Source organism: Oncorhynchus nerka, linkage group LG22, assembly GCF_034236695.1.
Source record: "Oncorhynchus nerka isolate Pitt River linkage group LG22, Oner_Uvic_2.0, whole genome shotgun sequence".
Classification (NCBI taxonomy): Eukaryota; Metazoa; Chordata; class Actinopteri; order Salmoniformes; family Salmonidae; genus Oncorhynchus; species Oncorhynchus nerka.
This window is the reverse complement of record NC_088417.1, coordinates 77,136,293-77,158,635: the sequence shown is the minus strand read 5'-3', so window position 1 is coordinate 77,158,635 and position 22,343 is coordinate 77,136,293. Positions and strand designations below refer to the sequence as shown.

General features: G+C 44.9%; 1 protein-coding gene across 1 annotated transcript in view; it reads right to left on the bottom strand.

The window, feature by feature from the left end:
• The window catches only part of LOC115105774 (unconventional myosin-XVIIIa-like), a 113,215-nt gene that overhangs the window by 68,857 nt on the left and 22,015 nt on the right, over positions 1-22,343 (bottom strand). Inside the window, exons 3-11 of the mRNA XM_029628146.2 lie at positions 8,169-8,256; positions 7,855-7,961; positions 7,514-7,690; positions 5,451-5,661; positions 5,086-5,329; positions 4,773-4,836; positions 4,372-4,516; positions 1,505-1,516; positions 618-788 (exon numbers count right to left, since the gene is read on the bottom strand). Of these exons, the coding sequence (XP_029484006.2) occupies positions 618-788; positions 1,505-1,516; positions 4,372-4,516; positions 4,773-4,836; positions 5,086-5,329; positions 5,451-5,661; positions 7,514-7,690; positions 7,855-7,961; positions 8,169-8,256 (1,219 nt within the window). The remainder of the gene's footprint in view (positions 1-617; positions 789-1,504; positions 1,517-4,371; positions 4,517-4,772; positions 4,837-5,085; positions 5,330-5,450; positions 5,662-7,513; positions 7,691-7,854; positions 7,962-8,168; positions 8,257-22,343) is intronic.

Below are 22,343 nucleotides of genomic sequence, written 5' to 3'. Positions count from 1 at the left end.
AGCAGTGCTCAGATCAAACCACACACATCCACATGTACGCCTCATTGCAGTGTGCATCTGGTAAACCTTTGCGTAGATGAGAAAGCTATCCCATGCCAGTAAGGTTTACCAGGTGCCCAGTGCCATGAGGCATGGATGTTGTGTGTTTTGATCTGAGAACAGCTGGCAAGTCTGAGTCTGGCCACAAAGCAGTGTAATCTAGGAAGGTTCAGAGTACAGGGCCAGAATGATACCATCTACCATATCCAGGAATAGCTACTGAGCTAAAGGTGGCTCTGCGTTTTGGAAGAGAGGACAAGGTCAAATAAAGGCTAACTGTCCAGTTCTCCAGTGATACGGTTCTGACTGCATGTATGTCCTTCAAAGTATGTGTGTCAACCCCTGATAAAACTGAGGTACTGTAGATGTGAAAATTATCTATGGAATTCAATTCTTATTTCAAGGGCAATGCATAAGGAAGACTTCCTAAAAATCCTCCTGATATTTGTTGTATACCTACCCATCAATAACCACTATGGGACTGCGGTAGTCATTGCTTGGATAAGCTTCAACTTTCAGAGTAGCGTGTCCCCTAGGTGATGAGCTGAGGGGCCATGTGTGTGTAGTCCCAGGTGTACCTGAGAAGTCTCCTGCTGCATCGTCTGTCCCCTGACGTATAGAGCTGGCTCTGGGCAGGGGGCCCTTGGCCTGGTGCTTGAAGATGGAGGAGGAGAGCTCTTCTAGAGTGCAGCCCAGCAGGTAGGCAGCCTTCTGCGCCCATTCATGACGTGCAAACTGTTTCCTACCGGCTGAGACAAACAGAAATGCAACCATTATCTCCTCTGCCAACAACCATGGGGACAGTATGTCTATCCACGACAGGAGAATACAGTTATTGACAGAGGCGGTGTGTGTCTGGGTCAAGTCGACCCTTCCCAGGCTAACACAACTGTGATAGTAGAAGAGCTAATAATAACCTCATCAGGATAGTGAAATGTAGCCTATTCAAACCACATTCAAGGTACTGTGCATCTAAGTAGTACATATTCTAAATTCTCTTCTACAGTTCCATTAGCTGAAAGCTTTTTTGTCAATACCATTTAACGTAGTTCTGAAAGCTCCTACATTTCTTTCAATGTTATTTTTCTCACAGCTAAGTCCTTCATCCAGAGGAAATAATTACAGGGACTATCATTCCAAAGTATGAAGTTGCAGAAACACGAGCCTCGGTCTGCAAACCATGTCTGGTGGATGGGTGATGAGAGTGGATAGAAGTGGGTTTTAATTTCAGTGGTATTGGAGAGGAACCCTCCCTCAGACACTTAAGAGGGCGACTGACTGGGGAACGCTGGTATCTCCCTGTTTCATCGGGCCTATGAGAGCGTCACATGCCACCATGTTGTGACAAGCCAGAAGGCAATTAAAGAAAAGGACTTAGAACTTCATTAAAATGCTAATGACACCATGTCAGCTCACAGTGATAAAAGCAGTCAGAACATAACAATATGGAGAGGGGTGTTTTTACCTTTGTCTGCGTCTGCAATGCAAGGGGTGCAGCATGCAACATGCAAGTAAGAACAGGTCGTTAGAACAGAACAGTTGGAGCAACAGTAGCAATGTATACAGTACATGAAAAGACAAACACCACTCTAACAGCAGCAACGGGCATGCTTTAACAGGGTCTGACCAACACACTGCATTCAGGAGCTTCATTGGAAAACAATGGACTGAGAGTTGAGGAGTAGAACAGCCCACACTTGTCAGAATACCCAATCAGCCTCCCGTTCATTCGGATCTACTGAGAGCAGGTGGATAAAGTCATGCACTTCTTTAGTGTATTGACACTGAAACTCATGATAAATAAAGGTCTATGCTGCCCTCTGGTGTTACCTAGTCAAACTGCACTGCTTATCATTAGGGTGCTTCATCAAACCTCTACTGAACTCACCCATTTCTAAACTCTCTATAAGACGACAAAGATGTTGTAGTATTATAGGGTAGGGCAGCAAGTGTTAACATATTTCCACCAAGTGGCAACAGAGATTTTTTTGGTCAATCTGATCTGGCAGATTGTAACCCAACAAATATGTATCTTTATTTTTTATTGTATGCATTTATTTATTTATTTAACTAGGCAAGTCAGTTAAGAACAAATTCTTATTTAACATGACCCCGGCCAAACCCGGACAACACTGGGCCAATTGTGAGCCGCCCTATGGAACTCCCAATAATGGCCGGTTGTGATACAGCCTGGAATCCAATTAACCAATTAACAGCCAAATAACACTTCAGAGACAGAGAGGAAGAGAAGGAGGTCAAAACAGTAGAAGACAAAAACACCCAGAAGGATGTTTGTTTGGGATCATTTCCAATTTCCTCTATGACTGACACTGCAGAGAAGGCAATGTTAGACCATGTGAATAAGCATTCCAACTGCTCACACATTCATTTCAATTAGTACAGTGTAAACAATCTGTCTCGTTCTGGGCTGTCAGGCAAATAAACTCTGCAACAAAACAAAAAGTCCTCTCACTGTGAACTGCGTTTATTGTCAGCAAACTTAACATTTGTAAATATTTGTATGAACATAAGATTCAACAAATGAGACAAACTGAACAAGTTCCACAGAAATGGAATAAGGTGTCCCTGAACAAAGGGGGGGTCAAAATCAAAATAACAGTCAGTATCTGGTGTGGCCACCAGCTGCATTAAGTACTGCAGTGCATCTCCTCCTCAAGGACTGAACCAGGTTGGCCAGTTCTTGCTGTGAGATGTTATCCCACTCTTCCACCAAGGCCCCTGCAAGTTCCCAGACATTTCTGGGGGAATGGCCCTAGCCCTCACCCTCCGATCCAACAAGTCCCAGACATGCTCAATGAGATTGAGATCCGGGCTCTTTGCTGGCCATGGCAGAACATCCTGTCTTGCAGAAAATCACGCACAGAACGAGCAGTATGGCTGGTGGCATTGTCATGCTGGAGGGTCATGTCAGGATGAGCCTGCAGGAAGGGTACCACATGAGGGAGGATGTCTTCCCTGTAACGCACAGCGTTGAGATTGCCTGCAATGACAACAAGCTCAGTCCAATGATGCTGTGACCCGCACCCCAGACCATGATGGACCCTCAACCTCCAAATCAATCCTGCTCCAGAGTACAGGCCTCAGTGTAACGCTCATTCCTTCGACGATAAACGCAAATCCGACCATCACCTCTGATGAGACAAAACCGCGACTCGTCAGTGAAGAGCACTTGCAGACAGTCTGAGCACTGATGGAGGGATTGTGCATTCCTGGTGTAACTCAGGCAGTTGTTGCCATCCTGATGTTAGGATTTACCGATCCTGTGCAGGTGTTGTTACGCGTAGTCTGCCACTGCGAGGACTATCATCTGTCCATCCTGTCTCCCTGTAGCGCTGTTTTAGGCGTCTCACAGTAAGGACATTGCAATTTATTGCCCTGGCCACATCTGCAGTCCTCATGCCTCCTTGCAGCATGCCTAAGGCACGTTCACGCAGACGAGCAGGGACCCTGGCCATCTTTCTTTTGGTGTTTTTCAGAGTCAGTAGAAAGGCCTCTTTAGTGTCCTAAGTTTTCATAACTGTGACCTTAATTGCCTACCGTCTGTAAGCTGTTAGTGTCTTAACGACCGTTCCATAGGTGCATGTACATTAATTGTTTATGGTTCATTGAACAAGCATGGGAAACAGTGTTTAAACCCTTTACAATGAAGATCTGTGAAGTTATTTGGATTTTTACAAATTACCTTGAAAGACAGGGTCCTGAAAAAGGGACGTTACTTTTTTTGCTGAGTTTAGCAGTCAAACACAATGGGTTTGTCCTCTGCGGAGGCACAGCAGCTAACAGACACAGAGCTTTCCAATGACAAGGCATTTAGTCAGCGTAAGGCTGAAGTTGGGCTGGGACTTTTTGCTTCTTGAGTTGGAACACTTAAAACTCTTTAGTTGTCGCCCGACTGTCTCAAACTGACACCAACCATTTTGATACTTGTGTTGCGCATGGCTGAACGGTAAAGAAATGCAATGAACATCTCCCCTGCAGATGGTAAAACATGTCATTATTGAAAGTGCTCATAAACTTCACAACTGTCACATAAATGTTATCAATATTCTCAGCTTGAAAAGCTCCTTGAAACAAACAAAAGACCCTGGATAGATGGCAACACCATGAATTCTGTTATTTCAGAATACACCCAGTGTCTCTTTGCTTGGCTTTACTCTTTCAACTACACTATGAAAATGTATTATATTTTAGTTGAATACAGAAAACATGCATCTGCCATGTAAGTTTTTCATGGAATATAAATACAGAATGCAGCTGCATTATTAGCCTCTGGACTGACCATCTGACACGGTCTCAGAGTAGGCTCCTTACCCTTGGTGGCTCCTGCAGCTCCTAGGTGGTAGATGGCCCCCAGGACTAGCCAGAAGGCCCTCTGCTCCTCCCCACTGATGCCCAGGACCTTCATGGCTGCCTGCAGCTTGGTGAACTGCTGGGAGGCCCGCTGCTTGTCTTCAGACTGGGCGAGCATGGGGGGAGAAACGACAGGTGTTAATATGGACTGGATTTACTAGAAGTACCTTTATTTTAACAGCTCCATTGGGAGCTCTGCATCTCACAATTACACAACAAGTTACATAGGAAATACAGCACCAAATCAAATTTAAAAAACACTCGTATAAAAAGCAGTACGAGTCTATTCATACAAAACCAAATAAAACTTTCCTGACACAAGGTCTTTCCCACAAAGTCCTTGGGGCCCTGGATAAAGTTACCTTGGGTTGAGGCACGATTCCGAAAGCACTGTTTTCGGCAAAGTGGTTGAAGTGCAGCTTAGTCCTGGGTAGGCAATATGAGACAAGCTGTCATTCAGTCACAATGACAAGAGTATACATGACAGAACTATGAGACTTTCTGTCCTTCAAAACTCAAGACACTTTAAAGTAAATGAAGGACAGAGTGAGAGAGAGAAAAAGATGGAGAGGTGTAAGGGAGAAAGGTAAAAGAGGGAGCAGAGAAAGAGAGGAAGCGAGTGTTCGGCAAGGGTGAAGGTCCACTCCACACAGAGGTCTGAAGATGACAGCTTACTTGAGAGAACTGTCAGCTCCAGCCATCATATAGTAGAAGACATTGAAAGTGGACTCTCCCTCTGGCCGCCTGGTCACTCTTGACTTCTCTAACAGCATGGTCTGAATGGAGGCCGAGGCCACCTGACCAGCCTGGTCAACATCCAGGCACACGATGTGAGAGAAGCGACTGGCGTTTCCATTCATGGAGGTGGAGCTGTTCCCAAAGGCCTCCAGGATGGTGTAGACTGCCTGCCACTTCTCCGCTGGGAGACATACAGAAACAGGCCAAATAGGGAATAGCAGGCAAATAAATGGACTTTCAAATTAAAAATGTAAATAAGTTGTTCTGTAACGTACTGCATGTTCATTCCCCTCAAAACCTACCAGAGAAGGTCTTGCCAGTGCTGCCGGCGATGGTGACCAGGTACTGAACCAGGTGTTGACAGTTGGTGGTCTTGCCGCTGCCACTCTTTCCCAGAAGCACAATGGACTGGTCCTGACGGGTAGTCAACAGATTCCTATAGGCTGACTGGGCCACGCCATAGATGTGAGGCGCTGTGTCCTCCCTTCTGCACCCCTTAAACATGTGCATCACCTAGAGAGAGAGAGAGAAAGAGAGAGGTGAGGAGAGTGTCATTCTCACCATATAAAACCTCTCCAATTCAACAAATCCAGTCCCACGTGCTCTTTCTGGTGTACATACAGTGGGGAGAACATGTATTTGATAACCTGCAAAATCGGCAGTGTTTCCTACTTACAAAGCATGTAGAGGTCTTTAATTTTTATCACAAAAATCACATTGTATGATTTTTAAGTAATTAATTTGCATTGTATTGCATGACATCAGAAAAGCAGAACTTAATATTTGGTACAGAAACCTGTTTGCAATTACAGAGATCATACGTTTCCTGTTATTCTTGACTAGGTTTGCACACACTGCAGCAGGAATTTTGGCCCACTCCTCCATACAGACCTTCTCCAGATCCTTCAGGTTTCGGGGCTGTCGCTGGGCAATACGGACTTTCAGCTCCCTCCAAAGATTTCCTATTGGGTTCAGGTCTGGATACTGGTTAGGCCACTCCAGGACCTTGAGATGCTTCTTACAGAGCCACTCCTTAGTTGCCCTGGCTGTGTGTTTCGGGTCGTTGTCATGCTGGAAGACCCAGCCACGACCCATCTTCAATGCTCTTACTGAGGGAAGGAGGTTGTTGGCCAAGATCTTGCGATACATGGCCCCATCCATCCTCCCCTCAATACGGTGCAGTCGTCCTGTCCCCTTTGCAGAAAAGCATCCCCAAAGAATTATGTTTTCACCTCCATTGCTTCATGGTTGGGATGGTGTTCTTGGGGTTGTACTCATCCTTCTTCCTCCAAACACAGCGAGTGGAGTTTAGACCAAAAAGCTCTATTTTTGTCTCATCAGACCACATGACCTTCTCCCATTCCACCATCTGGATCATCCAGATGGTCATTGGCAAACTTCAGACGGGCCTGGACATGCGTTGGCTTGAGCAGGGGGACCTTGCGTGCGCTGCAGGATTTTAATCCATGACGTCGTAGTGTGATACTAATGGTTTTCTTTGAGACTGTGGTCCCAGCTCTTTTCAGGTCATTGATCAGGTCCTGCCGTGTAGTTCTGGGCTGATCCCTCACCTTCCTCATGATCATTGATGCCCCACGAGGTTGCATGGAGCCCCAGACCGAGGGTGATTGACCGTCATCTTGAACTTCTTCCATTTTCTAATAATTGCGCCAACAGTTGTTGCCTTCTCACCAAGCTGCTTGTCTATTGTCCTGTAGCCCATCCCAGCCTTGTGCAAGTCTACAATTTTATTCCTGATGTCCTTACACGGGTAGTTCAGCTTTAATATTGTAGATAGATTATGGGTTCTATCAATGTAATTGTCTGCATCATTTCCAACCCCCCATATACATTTGTTTACATGTTTTTTCCTTCCTTATTATGTCCCCTAACCCTGCCACCCCTCCCCTAACCCTGCCACCCTCCCCTAACTGGAGTAAACTAATGGACAACAATACTTAGGCTTCCACTTCCAGTTTATACATACAATTCAGACAGTATTTTTTACATTAGTTATCTTATTTTATTTGTTTTTATTCCTTTTAAGTCCCACCCTTCAGCTCCCATCTACAGCATGTCTTAAGACCATCAATTCTAATTTACATATTTTTCAACTGTGCTATAATGTTTCACAAATGTTTTGAACCTTTCAATCCTCAACATTTCTACAGTGTAAATTACAGATGAACATTTTTACTAAGAGTATTATTATAGTATTGACCGATTGACTACGGTGTTACCCTTCCTGCAGATACCCAAGAAAGTTGTATAATAATTTAAAATGTAAAAACTCTGGTGTACTTGCTACTCTCCTAGAATATATCCCCTCTATCCTGCTAACCGCAGGCTCCACCCAGGACAGTACCTTCTCAGAGTACATGGAGGGAGCGCTGATGGGGTTGATGACCACCATGTTGGGTCCAGCTTGGGTGTGGATGAGGTTGCCCCCGTAGCGCTGGCGCAGGGAGTGCATCACACTGGACTCATTGAGGTACTGCAGTGAGGACAGGTCCTCCACGCGGTCAAACGATGGAGGGTTTGCCTAGACATATGGGTTAGAGGATGGCGTTCAGAGGTGATACGCCACAGACTCTTCTCTTCAGATAATGACCCAATAAAAGTACTCGGATCCAATATGAGAACAATTAAAATTAGGTGCATTACAGGGGCCAATCACCATGTACATTTTGGTGAGTTTAGGTTTACCTTCTCCACATCATCCTCATCCACATCCAGCAACGAGCCGTCGCTCTCCAGTCTGATCTTGACTGTCCCCTCTGGCAGACTGCCTGGCTCTGTCTTCAACAGGGTCGCTGTGGTGACCAGTCAGAACAGATGATTCAGTATCATTATGATCTATAGCCACAGAGAAAATGTTTGTCTAGGCTGCATCATGTGTTATACTGAACACATTTACAAATTCAATACCAATATACTACTTCAGTCAGTATCAAGAGCAAATTGAAGATGCATAAATGTTGATCATATTGGGGTGAATGGTGGCGTTCATCTCTACTAACCCAAGGAAAATCCATCCTTGTGAACCAGCCATACTTTCTCAGTCCCGTACCAGGCCTTCTCAGCAGCTATCTGCTCCTCAGTCTTCACCTGTGAGAGAGCAGGCCCAGACAGGGTTAGTACATTTCTAAAAGAAGAAAAGCTAGAAGACAGGCGCAGAGGTGTACAGTGCAGTTGGAAAGTACTCAGACCCCTCGACTTTTTCAACACTTTGTTATGTTACAGCCTTTTTCTAAAAATAGATTTTAAAAAATGTTTTAATCAATCTACACAAAATACCCCATAATGACAAAGCGAAAACAGGTTTCATTTTCTTGCAAATGTATTTTTTTTTTTTTTTTTTAAACATACCGGTACCTTATTTACGTAAATATTCAGCCCCTTTGCTAGGGAGACTCGAAATTGAGCTCAGGTGCATCCTGTTTCCAGTGATCATCCTTGAGATGTTTCTACAACATGACTGGAGTCCACCTATGGTAAATTAAATTGATTGGACATGATTTGGAAAGGCACACACACACCTGTCAAAATAAAAAAGGTCCCATTGGTGACAGTGAATGTCAGCGCAAAAACCAAGCCATGGGGTCAAAGGAAGTGTCCGTAGAGCACAGAGACAGGATTGTGTCGAGGCACAGATCTGGGGAAGGGTAACAAAACATTTCTGCAGCATCGAAAGGCCGCAAGAACACAGTGGCCTCCGTCATACTTAAATGGAAGAAGTTTGGAACCACCAAGATTCTTCCCTCTGGGCCAACACAGGAGTGGCTTTGGGACAAGTCTCAATGTCCTTGAGTGGCCCAGCCAGAGCCCAGACTTGAACCCAATCGCACATCTCTGGAGACCTGAAAATAGCTGTGCAGCAACACTCCCCATCCAACCTGACGGGGCCTGAGAGGATCTGCATAGAATGAGAGAAACCCCCCAAATACAGGTGTGCCAAGCTTGTCGCATCATACCCAAGAAGACTTGAGGCTGAAATCACTGCCAAAGATGCTTCAACAAAATGCTGAGTAAACGGTCAGAATACTTATTTAAATGTGATTTCAGTTTTTTACACATTTGAAGAAAAAAAAAAGTGTTTTGCTTTGTCCTTATGGGGTATCATGTGTAGATTGATGAGTAAAACATGTTTTTTTAATCAATTTTATAATGAGGCTGTAATGTAACAAAATGTATAAAAAGTAAAGGGGTCTGAATACTTCCCGACTGCTCTGTATGTATACCCAGAGATATGACTGAGATAGATGTATTAGCAACACCAGTAGAAAGGTTGACATCCTCAGCAACCAGACATCTTTGAACTGGAGGACAGGAACAAGTGGGAAATGGGCTCTGGTTTTGCATTGCAGTGTCATCCTCTCTGTGAGGGAGGAGGAGTTTTGTTCTTCCCCATGGAACACCTGGAACACTCCCCCCACACTCTTACCTTACCAAACCCCCACCTGGCCTCCAGAAAGCCCCTCATGGCCCACTAGTCTCTACTGTGTGTGTTTACCAGCAGACGAGACTGCCTTCAGGGAGGAGGTGAGGGCCCTCGGAGTGTGGTGTCAGGAAAATAACCTCACACTCAACGTCAACAAAAGGCGATGATTGTGGACTTCAGGAAACAGCAGAGGGAGTACCCCCCTATCCACATCGATGGGACAGTAGTGGAGAGGGTAGTAAGTTTTAAGTTCCTTGGCGTACACATCACAGACAAACTGAATTGGTCCACCCACACAGACAGCATCGTGAATAAGGCGCAGCAGCACCCTCTTCAACCTCAGGAGGCTGAAGAAATTTGGCTTATCACCAAAAGCACTCACAAACTTCTACAGATGCACAATCGAGAGCATCCTGTCGGGCTGTATCACTGCCTGGTATGGCAACTGCTCCACCCACAACCGTAAGGTTCTCCAGAGGGTAGTGAGGTCTGCACAACGCATCACCGGGGGCAAACTACCTGCCCTCCAGGACACCTACACCACCCGATGTCACAGGAAGGCCATAAAGATCATCAAGGACAACCACCCGAGCCACTGCCTGTTCACCTCGCTATCATTCAGAAGGCGAGGTCAGTACAGGTGCATCAAAGCAGGGACCGAGAGACTGAAAAACAGCTTCTATCTCAAGGCCAGACTGTTAAACAGCCACCACTAACATTGAGTGGCTGCTGCAAACACACTGACTCAACTCCAGCCACTTTAATAATGGGAATTGATGTAAAAAATGTATCACTAGCCACTTTAAACATACTCATCTCATATGTATATACTGTACTCTATATCATCTACTGCATATTGCCATATTTATGTAATACATGTATCACTAGCCACTTCTATGTTTCCATACCCTACATTACTCATCTCATATGTATATACTGTACTCGATACCATCTACTGCATCTTGCCTATGCCATTCTGTACCATCACTCATTCATACATCTTTATGTACATATTCCTTATCCCTTTACACTTGTGTGTATAAGGTAGTAGTTGTGGAATTGTTAGGTTAGATTACTCGTTGGTTATTACTGCATTGTCGGAACTAGACGCACAAGCATTTCGCTACACTCGCATTAATATCTGCTAACCATGTGTATGTGACAAATACAATTTGATATCACCCCCTGCCACCAAAGTACTGAGAGCCCACTCACAGAAAGGATAGGGAGTCACGAATAAAGCCTGCTACATAACCAAACATCATTACACAGCACAACACATGACTGTACTGGCTGCATATCAGCACTTCACCACAAATATTTATGAAGAATGTGAAAGAGATATAATATGAACAAACATCATATGACAATTAATCGGTGGATTAACTCGTGCAATTTGAGTTACTAGGTTTTCCTCTAACAGGATCTGAAAATCACTAGACAAGCATACACTCACTGTAAACCTACTAGACATGGTAAAATTAATAAGTCATGTATTTCATGAGTTTCTCAATATTCTACCAGTTCATCACAGATACAAAATCCCTGCTGAGGATGTAGGCTCTGTGATATACACACACACACACACACACACACACACACACGTCCAGGGCAGGACTGAGGGAGATGCATGGGGTATTGCAGTCAGGCATAGCAGTGGGCAGACCTTGGGTTGAGAGGCAGCCATGTGGGCCAGGAGGGCCACATGGTCCTGATCCACCCATGTCTGGAGGAGGGCAGGAAGAGGGGGTCAATCCAGAGGTCAACTTTAAGGACCATACTGCATGTTCAAACACATGCCAACAGCCAAGTATCTATTGTGAATTTGGGTGAAAGGTTGGCTGTGAAAAACAAAATAAATCACTGTGGTCAACTGAAAGAACGCAATAATCCTTCTAGCTTTACCAGTCTAAATGATTATGTCCAGCCAAGGCCGTCTCTGTGGGAGAGGGTAGGTCATTACTGGGACTTCCTGCACTGCTGCACGGACAGAGGGAAAGAATTCAGTCCACAGCAACATGGTGAGGGAACAAGTATGGGGTGCATGCAGAACCCCTAGGGGGTCAGACAGGGGTAGGGGACGGAGAGGTCTGTTAAAAGAGCAGGCGAACACTCCAGCACGAAACATGAGCACACACTTCAGCCAAGCCTTGTGTGAGAGCAGTGATAGGGGACGGATAGTACCTGAGAGGCCGCCACCGGATACGCAGACAGCAGCAAGCGGAGACGAAACACACAGAGACACAGAAAAGAAGACTGCAGAAGGAGGACTGAGGAGATATTAAAACTGTGTTTTTAGAGTGGATGTGAGAGCTGGGATCAACAGGTACAGTCTCAATCCAACATTAAAGAAAACAGACTTCAACCTCAGGGGAAATTAAAACCCATTTGTCAGAAAGTGAATGCCAAAAGGACAGAATACATACATGTCAGAACATAGATATTCCTGTGGATCGGGTAAATGAGGACCCACACAGGAGCCTTATTCATACGAGACCTTATCCATAGGACTAAGGAGAGCTCCTAAGCCATGATAGGAGGCCATATGACAGACTGATGTAGGCTACATACACTAAACTGAAAAGACATCACACCGATGCTGCTAGTCAGGGTTCCAGTTACAACACCACAGGGTACCTCCATAATTCAAACCCTGCTGCTCGTGGGCAACACCCGTTTGGGGCTACATCAGACAGTGCACCTGTCCCCATGCTGATGCACAGCAGGGTGGCACGGACCCATGGCAAGGTAAGACTGGGTAATAGCACAGCAGATCAGGCAGACATACAGGCTGAAAGAGAGGATGTTACAGTAGAGACAGCTCCGGTGAGGTTCTTCCTCAGACGCCTGTGGTTCTCCTCTGTAGGGACCAGCTCCAGAACCTACAGTAGGTCACATCACCAACACAGGTGAGAACAGGTTAATAAGTGTTCAGTGCACACATCAGAACCGCATGCTCCATTGACTGTAATACTCTATGAGGCAGACATTTGAAGGCAAGCACTCTGTACCTCTGGTTTCTCTACAGCCAATGAGCGAGAGGCAGGAACTAACCCTGGAAGGGGAGCAATAGGGTCGGATAGGGAGGCAGGGATGAAACCTGGGGGCCGGGCAAGAGGATTTTGTTTTGGGGCAGGAATGAAGCTTGGAGGGCCGAGGGGTTGGCTTTGGCTGTGGGTATAAACTACGAACCCTGTTGGAGGGATGAGGGGGTTTGATTTGGGGGGAGCTGGGATGGGAGGAACAGATGGAGGAGGAGCAGAAGTGGACATGGAGGTGGGCCTCCTCTGCTTTTTCCTCTAGAGGCTCCTGGCTCTCTACTTCCTTCTCCTCTTTGTCCTCCTTACGGTCCTGGGTGAGGGTGAGAGGCCGGTGCTCCTTCCTCAGCCCATCAGGCTGGCCAGGCCCATGGAGATGTTATCCTTCTTGTCTGAGGAGCGAAGTCTTGGGTACAGATGTGGCTATAGGGGCAGCTTCAGCTGGCTCTGTGCTGGAGGCTTGAGGCTGCTCATCCACCCCAGGAACGACCCTGCTAACCACTCCCCTAACAACCCTAACCACCTTCCTGGTGGGACCCTGGTCCTCTGTGCTCTCCTGCCTGGAGGCGGTGGTGGCTGGTGGGTCAGGGCCTCCCATTGCACTCCTGGTTGATGGTGTCAGCAACTGTGGGTCACCACTTGCTTCGGTTTCAGCTTCCTCACCATTAGACTGAACACACATATAGTAAAAAGAGGAGCCAATCGCAGAGATACTGTGTATCAGACCCAAACCTTTAGAGTTTCTGTTCATAAAAGCACCATCTATTGTTCACTGGCCAAAGCCCATGTTATTTGTAGAGTGGCTGGTGGCCATACGGTAGTTATATTACACAAGCAGCTGTCTACTCTCCAGGAAAGGCAGCTGTGACAAACATCCAACAGCAGACATGAACTATGTCTAGCCCAGTATTTCACACCACACTTGCCTACTTTTAAATCTTGAAAATGGCTACACAGAGATTACACAGAGATTAGCTCTAATAATACCTTGGATCATAATGACTGGAAGAAATCCTCTCACAGATTGTCAACATCAGATTAAGTGTGGTTAACGTTGGCTTATACAGGTCCACTCTTTCAAAGACCTCTCAGATGGAATATGTGAATGAATGGTCAGTGTTTGCCCAGTATTCATCTTCCTCTAGTGTTTACTCTGACTGCATCAAGGCAGGTGACATGTCCACTGGCAATATGGTGTTCTATTGTATACCCAACTAAAGGCTTAGGAGATGCCAGTCTTCTATGCTTCATCTCTCAAAAACACCCTGAAAACCCTGAGAGTCAATTACACGGGTGAGGAGAGTGCCACTTGGTTGAGGGAAGAAAAATCTGTGACCTCTAACAACCTAGAAGTAGGTCCCTTGAAGCTTTGACAAGATGCTACCATCGAAAAGCACACAGCGACGTTACGCTTACATCTGAGGCTGGCTTGGTTTCAACTTCAACCTGATCAAACCCAGAACTGAAGCTTCGTCTACATGCAAGAACATCACGCATCTCTACCACTAACATGCTTCCTCTATCTACAGACAAAATAATCTCTCTTCAGCCTAAAGCTCAACAGACAGCAGTATTAGCAAATTATTAGAAAGACTGTCAGCAATGTGCAGGAATCTACTGAAGGCAAACAAAGGTAAGACAAGACTTCCCTTTTGCCGCCAGAATGAAAAGCACAAACTGTAAGCAACGGTAGCAGCCTACAGGTCATGGGCTGAGCAGGGAGAGAGTTGGTGACGGAAAGGAGGGAGAAAGAGAGGGAGGTAGATGGAGAGATGGACAGAAAGTAGGAGATGATATGAGGAAGGACTGATGACAATGAGTGAATGCTTAGGGTTGGACGGTAGGTACGGAGACGAGGACTGGTGTCTTTGCACTAGCTACTACCAACAGGGCAGTAGGAACATGCAGGCTGAGGCAGCACTGAGGACAGAAGACATAAGGAACAGGATGGAATGGATACATATGGTACAGGGTAGTGATGGGCATTCCGGCTCTTTAGGCTCCCAAACGGCTCTTTAAAAAAAATAGATGTTTTTGTATTTTTTCAAGTCAAACCGTTTGCGAGAGAGTATAATTTAATTAATTGTTTTAACAACAATCATTGTCAAACTATCTTAACCACAATGTATTTAAAAATGCATTGGTTTGTTATGACAAAGAATTCTATTAAAACGTTTGCATTTAAAATATAACATTTTAATGTATACAAACAAAGTGCATATAAATCTTACGATTCAAAACGAATACAATCTGAACAGAATAATAGAATATTGCACCATATCAAACAAAAATAATTTGCAAAACTGCAGCATCCAACTTAAAACATTAAACTTGTCCCTCTTTTCTCTCAGCTGCCTCACTTGAGGGGCTGACGCGGTTTCTTCACTCAGTAATTATTTGTCCCGTTTTCGAGAAGACCCTCTCAGAGGGAACAGATGTGGCCACTATGCAGAGTCTCCCTGTCATGACTTTAGTAAGCCGTGGGTAGACAGAGGCCTTGTTCTTCCACCAGCTCAGAGGATCTGCAGACCTTTGGAGGGGCTCCTCCAAATAGGGACGGACCTCCATTATGGCATCTGCTGAGGGATTCCTTCGTGCTGCATCCCCAGTTGCTCTCTCGTCAAACAGCAGATGTTTGTGGCACTACTGCTGGTGCTTCTGCTCCATCTGATCCCTCTTCTTCCTGTTGCCCTGGTGTCTGAGCCAACTGACTGCTGGGGATGTCCCTCCCTGCTGCTGAGGTTATTTTTTGAAGAGCCTCATCAATCGCTCTGGCATCACTGAAGGCTAACTTCTTAAACCTGGGGTCAAACGCAACGGTTTCTGATAGCAGGTGATTATATTCCAATCTGTGGATCTTTCTGTCCATTGATGAACATTGGGTGTCCATCAACTCTGTCACATGTCCTGTGGTTACATTTGCTTCTCTCTGGTGGCTGGCTGTGATTCGCTGCAGACCCTTACACAGGAGTATCATTTCTGAAGCTGTCGCATAGCTGAAAAGAGAGATCAGTAACTTATTAGTTCATGTTTTGTCTACTGATCCTACATTCTCATCTACTGCTCATATACATACAATAATACTGGATTAAATAACGATGCAGTAATAACTGCTTAACGTACCTCTCTCCACTGATCTCCATAGTGACCTGCTCAAAGGGTTCCAGGACTCTGCACACCTCTTCCACCACCTCCCATTCCTCTTGGGTCATAGCATCAACAGGTGCATTGACAATGTCCAGGGTAGAGATGATGGCATCCTTTGACTCAAGAAACCGCTTCAACATATAAAATGTTAAATTCCACCTTGATGTGCAGTCTTGTGTAGGCCTCAGCTCAGGCATCCCAATCTGGTGTTGTGTAGACTTTAGTTTTTCAGCACCTACTGTGCTCCAAAGCTGCTTCCACTTTGTACACAATGGGCTCCATCACCTTCAGAGCATCTCATACAATCAGGTTGATTGTGTGGGCAAGACATGGATGATGGGTCCATTTAGACTGACATGGTTATGTTAGCTGCAATGTTGCTAACACAACAGACCTCTTATCCATCTACTTGTTATTCTCAATGGTCCCTGAGGCCAAGTTCTCTAACGTGTGTCTATCGCTGAACTCAAAGCAGTCCAGAAGACCGCTAGACATCGAAAAATCTTCAATGAAGTGACATGTAACCGACATGTAAGAAGTGGTTACCCTTGATGTCCAACAGTCAGTGGTAAGGCAAACTGAAGTAGCTTTTTGGACTCTTTCCTGCGCTGAAACCTGCGTGCTCTCGTACAGTTGTGTAATAAGTGATTTTGAAAGGGTTTTCCTGCTTGGAATTGTGTACATTGGATTTCGACTAATGCTATAATTTCTAAAACCTCTGTCCTCCACGATCGAAAATGGCTGGAAATCAGTGGCAATCATTTTAGCCAATGCAATATCAATTTGGCCTTGTTATGCTACAGGCATAAACTGGTCCATAGAAGACTGTGTTGCTGTGGGTCGCGGAATAGGCCTACTTGACCGAGTGGATACATCTCCACGTGTGGAGGTGCTGGCTCCACCACTATCACTAGCAGGCCCGCTAGTTTCTCGAAGCTCCGCTACAGCTAGCTTCACAGTTGGGTGCACAGTTCACATATGCCGGTGTAGGTTGTGCGTAGAACCGGCTTTATATGAGATTTTGTTTTGGCAAATTCTACATTGTGCTCTAACATTGTCTACATTATTAAAATGCATCCAAATGTTGTGCATCCAACTCATTTTCCAGCTGTTGTTTTCACAGCTGTCCTTCCTCTCTCTCCTCGGCTGCTAAGTGTGTGACTGTGTGAGTTAGCTCGGCCCTCCCTCACGCATCTTTGGTTCATTGGTTGACAATGCGTGTCTGATTGACAGGAACAACAGGTGAGGCTGTTAGTCTGAGCAGACAGAACGAATGTGTACGCTTGAGCATTTAGGCCTATATAATTTTCATTATTTTAATTTGTTAATACTATTAATTTAAATCTTTTGATTTTTCTTATCTTAAAATGTTTTTATAAATAGATTTTGCTCTTCTGATATGCGAGCCGGCTCCCAACGTTCACCTACATGCGCCGGCTCCCAACGTTCACCTACATGCGCCGGCTCCCAACGTTCACCTACATGCGCCGGCTCCCAACGTTCACCTACATGAGCCGGCTCCCAACGTTCACCTACATGAGCCGGCTCCCAACGTTCACCTACATGAGCCGGCTCCCAACGTTCACCTACATGAGCCGGCTCCCAACGTTCACCTACATGAGCCGGCTCCCAACGTTCACCTACATGAGCCGGCTCTTAGTGACGGGTCATTCGTGCACGAGTCGTCTCTAGTACAGGGAGACAGGAGATACAAGGATACCTCAGGGAGACAGGACATCACTTTACATTCACACTACGGAAATAGCTCAACCTTTTGCAGATATTGTTTTTTATCTAAAAATAAAATAAATACATTGACAGCAATAGTTATCATGATATGTTCAAATATTCTACTCTGCTCTTATTTGACTAAAGTACCATATCCAGTGGTGATTTTAGCATGTAAATCTTGGTGGGCCATACTGCCAACAAAGCCACTACAACAATAATAAACAACACAATCACGGTGACCACAAACTGTTAGGGCCTACAAAAAGCTGCCCCAACAGCAGAGTCCCACCACCTTACCACTGCTACACCTGGCCATCAGTGGAGCCTTGTCAGGCAGCGAAACAGTTCACTCAGCCTAATTTACTGACTTTAAAATAAACAGAAAAGTGACATGGCTGACTTGCTTAAACAAAAGGTGGTTTCTACTGACAATTAAGACGTACAAACTACAGCATGTGGGGAAGACGAGCGGATAAGGGGCAATCCGTAATTTCGATTAAGACATTTATGAGCGAACTAGGACGGACATACTGTAGTATGTAGAGCTCATCTAGATTAAGAATCATACGTTTGGACAAATGATGTATTATGTAAATGATGTATTCAGCATAGAAAAGGCATCAGAAAAGCATTGATCAGTAAATTTTAGCCTCAGTTCACAGACCACCACTAGAGGGACAACTTACTTTCCTCTTCATTCACTGAGTTTCACTTTGCTTCTAACACCACACGAGGGAGCTATTTGTTCAACACTTTTGAAATGTTGAGTGACAGAATTCAGAACATGGGCCATTCTTAGTGTTCTCCCAGTACACCAAGTCAGAAACTTAGGATAAATAAGGGGGGTGTTTAAGCAGCCAATGAAAGCTCTTACAATATTTGATAACATTTCTCCAAAAACAGGCTACAGGCTAAAATGTGCACCACCAAGTCAGAACAGTAGGCTAAATTTTGAACGGAAAAATCAACCAAATTATTAGGGTGAGGCACATGGGCTACTAACAGCTTACTGCACAACATACACTTAGTGTTACTTTCTTAGCTACAGTATACATTTCTACATTTGAGTGTTTAAAACATAACAAAAATCAATGGGGGACCCATGCCATTACATTTTGGGAATACCCATTTTTATTTTGGTGGTTGTTATGTTTTAAAATCACTCAGATTGCATAAGAACACGGCATAAGCCATGGCAAAATGTTTAGAATTGCAGGAAATGTGCTTAAAACTGCACAATTTGGTCTCTGTGGCCAAGAGGGCCTCTAAAAAATGTTGCTCATAGACCGCGCCATTGGTCGCGTCCGTTACCATGCCGCCCCCCCCCCCCCCCCCAACACTAACTATGCTAAAAATCCTAGTGGAAACACTGAAGTCAAATCGCTCGGCCCTTTCGAGCCATACACAGAAGTAGGATAAAGACTGAGAACTACATTCATGAGGTGTCAAACCAACAGGAGGCGATGAAGGCGATAAACAACTGCAAGCATCAGTCATGCCAATGACTGAGCCAATGAAGAGCTCATCTAGATTAAGATGATCTTACTTTCCTCTTCATTCACTGAGTTTCACTTTGCTTCTAACACCACACGAGGGAGCTAAAGCCCCAAAACATTTAGGTCTGCTTCTTCAAATCTAGGAAGGCTTTAGTTACTGCCCTATATTCAACATTCATATGAAAAGTCATTTTACCTGAATTAGAGTTGAAAAATACATCACACTACATTGAGAACTGTACATATTTAGCCTGTCGCTGAGAGAAATTACTGCAGAATAAAATGCCCCTAAATAAAAGGTACTTAAAAAAAAATAAAAAATGTAAATGCCCTTTGAGAAAGCCGTGACACATAACACATGGTCTATGCCTGGCCTGGAGGGAGAGCAGAGTGTTCAGCTTCTGATTGGGTGTGGTGGGCAAGGGGAGTGGCTCCAGGAGGATAACATGGAACTGCAGGCAGTGCATACCAGCTTGACCAAACTGGTGGAATCTGTCTGCTGTAACACAGCCTAGCCTGCTAATCCATCCCCACAGTGTGTGTGTGTGTGTGTGTGTGTGTGTGTGTGTGTGTGTGTGTGTGTGTGAGAGAGAGAGAGAACGAGAGTGACAGCATGTGGCTGACTGTCTACACTGAAGCAGGACTGTGATACAGTCATGACCCAGACTATAGAGTCACAGTATATACAGACCTGATTACAACACTCATAGAAATCAGGGCGAGAGTTAACATTAAACACACCATGCAGATGGGCAGTAGCCTGCAAAAACAATCTGATAACACGCTGTTAGAAAGAGCTGGGATCACACGCAAGGCTGACAAATGACTTAAGAAGAAGTGATTCTCAAGCTCAATTAACGGTGTAAATGAGCCTTTAGATTATAACATGGCAAAGAGTTATTATGGTATTCAGCTGGTGAGAAGAGTCATTTACGAAGGAGGTGAAAAGACACTTCCACACATTAAAACTGCCTCATTTGGGAGAGCAAAGTGTGAGTGGAAGCAGAAGGGAAATGGAAGCAGACAGACAGCGCATAAGAGGAGTGTCACAGAGACAGAGGGAATCGTGTCAGAGACAAAGAGGTCACTGCCAACAGGCTATGGTCTCAGAGACATGCGAGGATACATTTGTGCTGTTGTCTGTGCCCCATAATGTTTGTACCATGCTTTGTGCAGCTACCATGTTGTGCTGCTGCCATTTTGCTACCATGTTTTTGCCATGTTGTGTTGCTACCATGCATGTTGTCTTAGGTCTCTCTTTCTGTAGTGTTGTGGTGTCTCCCTTGTCGTGATGTGTGCTATGTCCTATTATTTCATTTTTAATTCTAGCCCCCATCCCTGCAGGAGGCCTTTTGCCTTCTGGTAGGCCGTCATTGTAAATAAGAATTTGTTCTTAACTGACTTGCCTAGTTAAAGAAAAGGTTAAGTAAAAAAATATATATAAAACAAGAGGCACACCATGCTCCCCTCACTGCCACTAAGGACTCCATTGTCCCTTTCAGCCTGCCACGCAGGGAACTGCACGATACATCCTCTCAGTTCACACGCACACAAACTCTCAAAACCCTCACGTGGAAGTATGGATCCATTCACTGGTCTGAATAGACCTGCTTTTACACCTGCATTGCTTGCTGTTTGGGGTTTTAGGCTGAGTTTCTGTACAGCACTTTGAGATATCAGCTGATGTACGAAGGGCTATATAAATAAATTTGATGAGTGTGAGGGAGAACATTGAGAGGGGGGCAGAGAGACCCCAATAGAACAGATTCCTCCCAAGGTGCACTACACTAGGGGTGGGACTGGGTGATAAAAAGCAATTACAACAGCACATTTCACTTTCTCTACACAGAGGGTTTCAGGGCAATAACACCTTTGTCGACCATTCCAGACACAAAACACAGTGATTGATTAAGATCAATGGCAGCTGCCATCAAAACTATGAAAAACTGGGGGTGTCTGTATAAGTACTGATGTTTAAACACAGCAGAAAAGAGGAAGACTATGTCAATGAAATTCCTCAGCAGTCCAACAGACCCACTGTTCAGACAACCACACACAGCTTTGTTCATGAATGTTTCCTGAGAGATACGCAAATGCAAATATATCATTCCCTTCCTGATTTAAACTGGCATATGTGAGAGGGCAATGTGGAGCTTGACTGGCTACAGTGGTAGGGGTCATGACCTCTGGCTACAGCCTCTGTCCTATGATAATAAGAAAACTTGTGTTAATCTCCTCTTTACAATGAGGAAAAGCCTGGAGGAGGAGGAAGTGGTCACTGTAGTCCAGCCCCTCCAGTAAACCTGACAGCTCTATTATTAGCCGTGGAGCCCCGCCCATCTAATCCCAGCGTCTGTACTTATGTTGAATGTTTACTGTGACAGCCTAGCATCGCCTCACTGGGACTGGAGAAGTTATTGAACTGATTCAAAGTGGATTTAACAAGTGACATCAATAAGGAATCATAGCTTGTTAAATCCACTTCGAATCAGTGTAGCTGATGTGGTGGAGACAGGTTAAAGAAAGATTTTTAAGCCTGGAGACAATTGAGACATGGATTCTGTCAAGAACAGCAATGTTGCAGTTCCTGACACAAACCGGTGCACCTGGCACCTACTAACATACCCCGTTCAAAGGCACTTAACTATTTTGTCTTGCCCATTCACCCTCTGAAAGGCACACATACAGAATCCATGTAACAAGAACTGCAACATTGCTGGGTTTTTCACACTCAACAGTTACCCGTATGTATCAAGAATGGTCCACCACCCAAAGGACATCCAGCCAACTTGACAACTGGGGAAAGCATTAGAGTCAAAATGGGCCAGCATCCCTGTGGAACACTTTCAACATCTTGTAGAGTCCCTGGCCACTGGAGGGGGGGGGGATGCAACTCAAGATTATGAAGGTGTTCACAGAGAACAAACATATGAAAACAAAACTATTTCAAAGATTTCAATGAGTTACAGTTCATATGAGGAAATCAGTCAATTGAAATAAATTCATTAGGCCCTAATCTATGGATTTCACATGACAGGGAATACAGATATGAATCTCTTGGTCAGATACCTTTAAAAAAAATATGGCCGTGGATCAGAAAACCAGTCAGTATCTGGTGTGACCACCCCTTGCCTCATGCAGCACAACTCATCTCCTTCGCATAGAGTTGATCTGTGATTGTGGCCTGTGGAATGTTGTCCTACTCCTCTTCAATGGCTGTGCGAAGTTGCTGTATATTGGGGGGGAAACTCCCTCAACTTGAGACATCTGTGGCATTGTGTTAGTGACAAACTGCACAAGGTGCACCTGTGTAATGATCATGTGGTTTAATCAGCTTTGTGA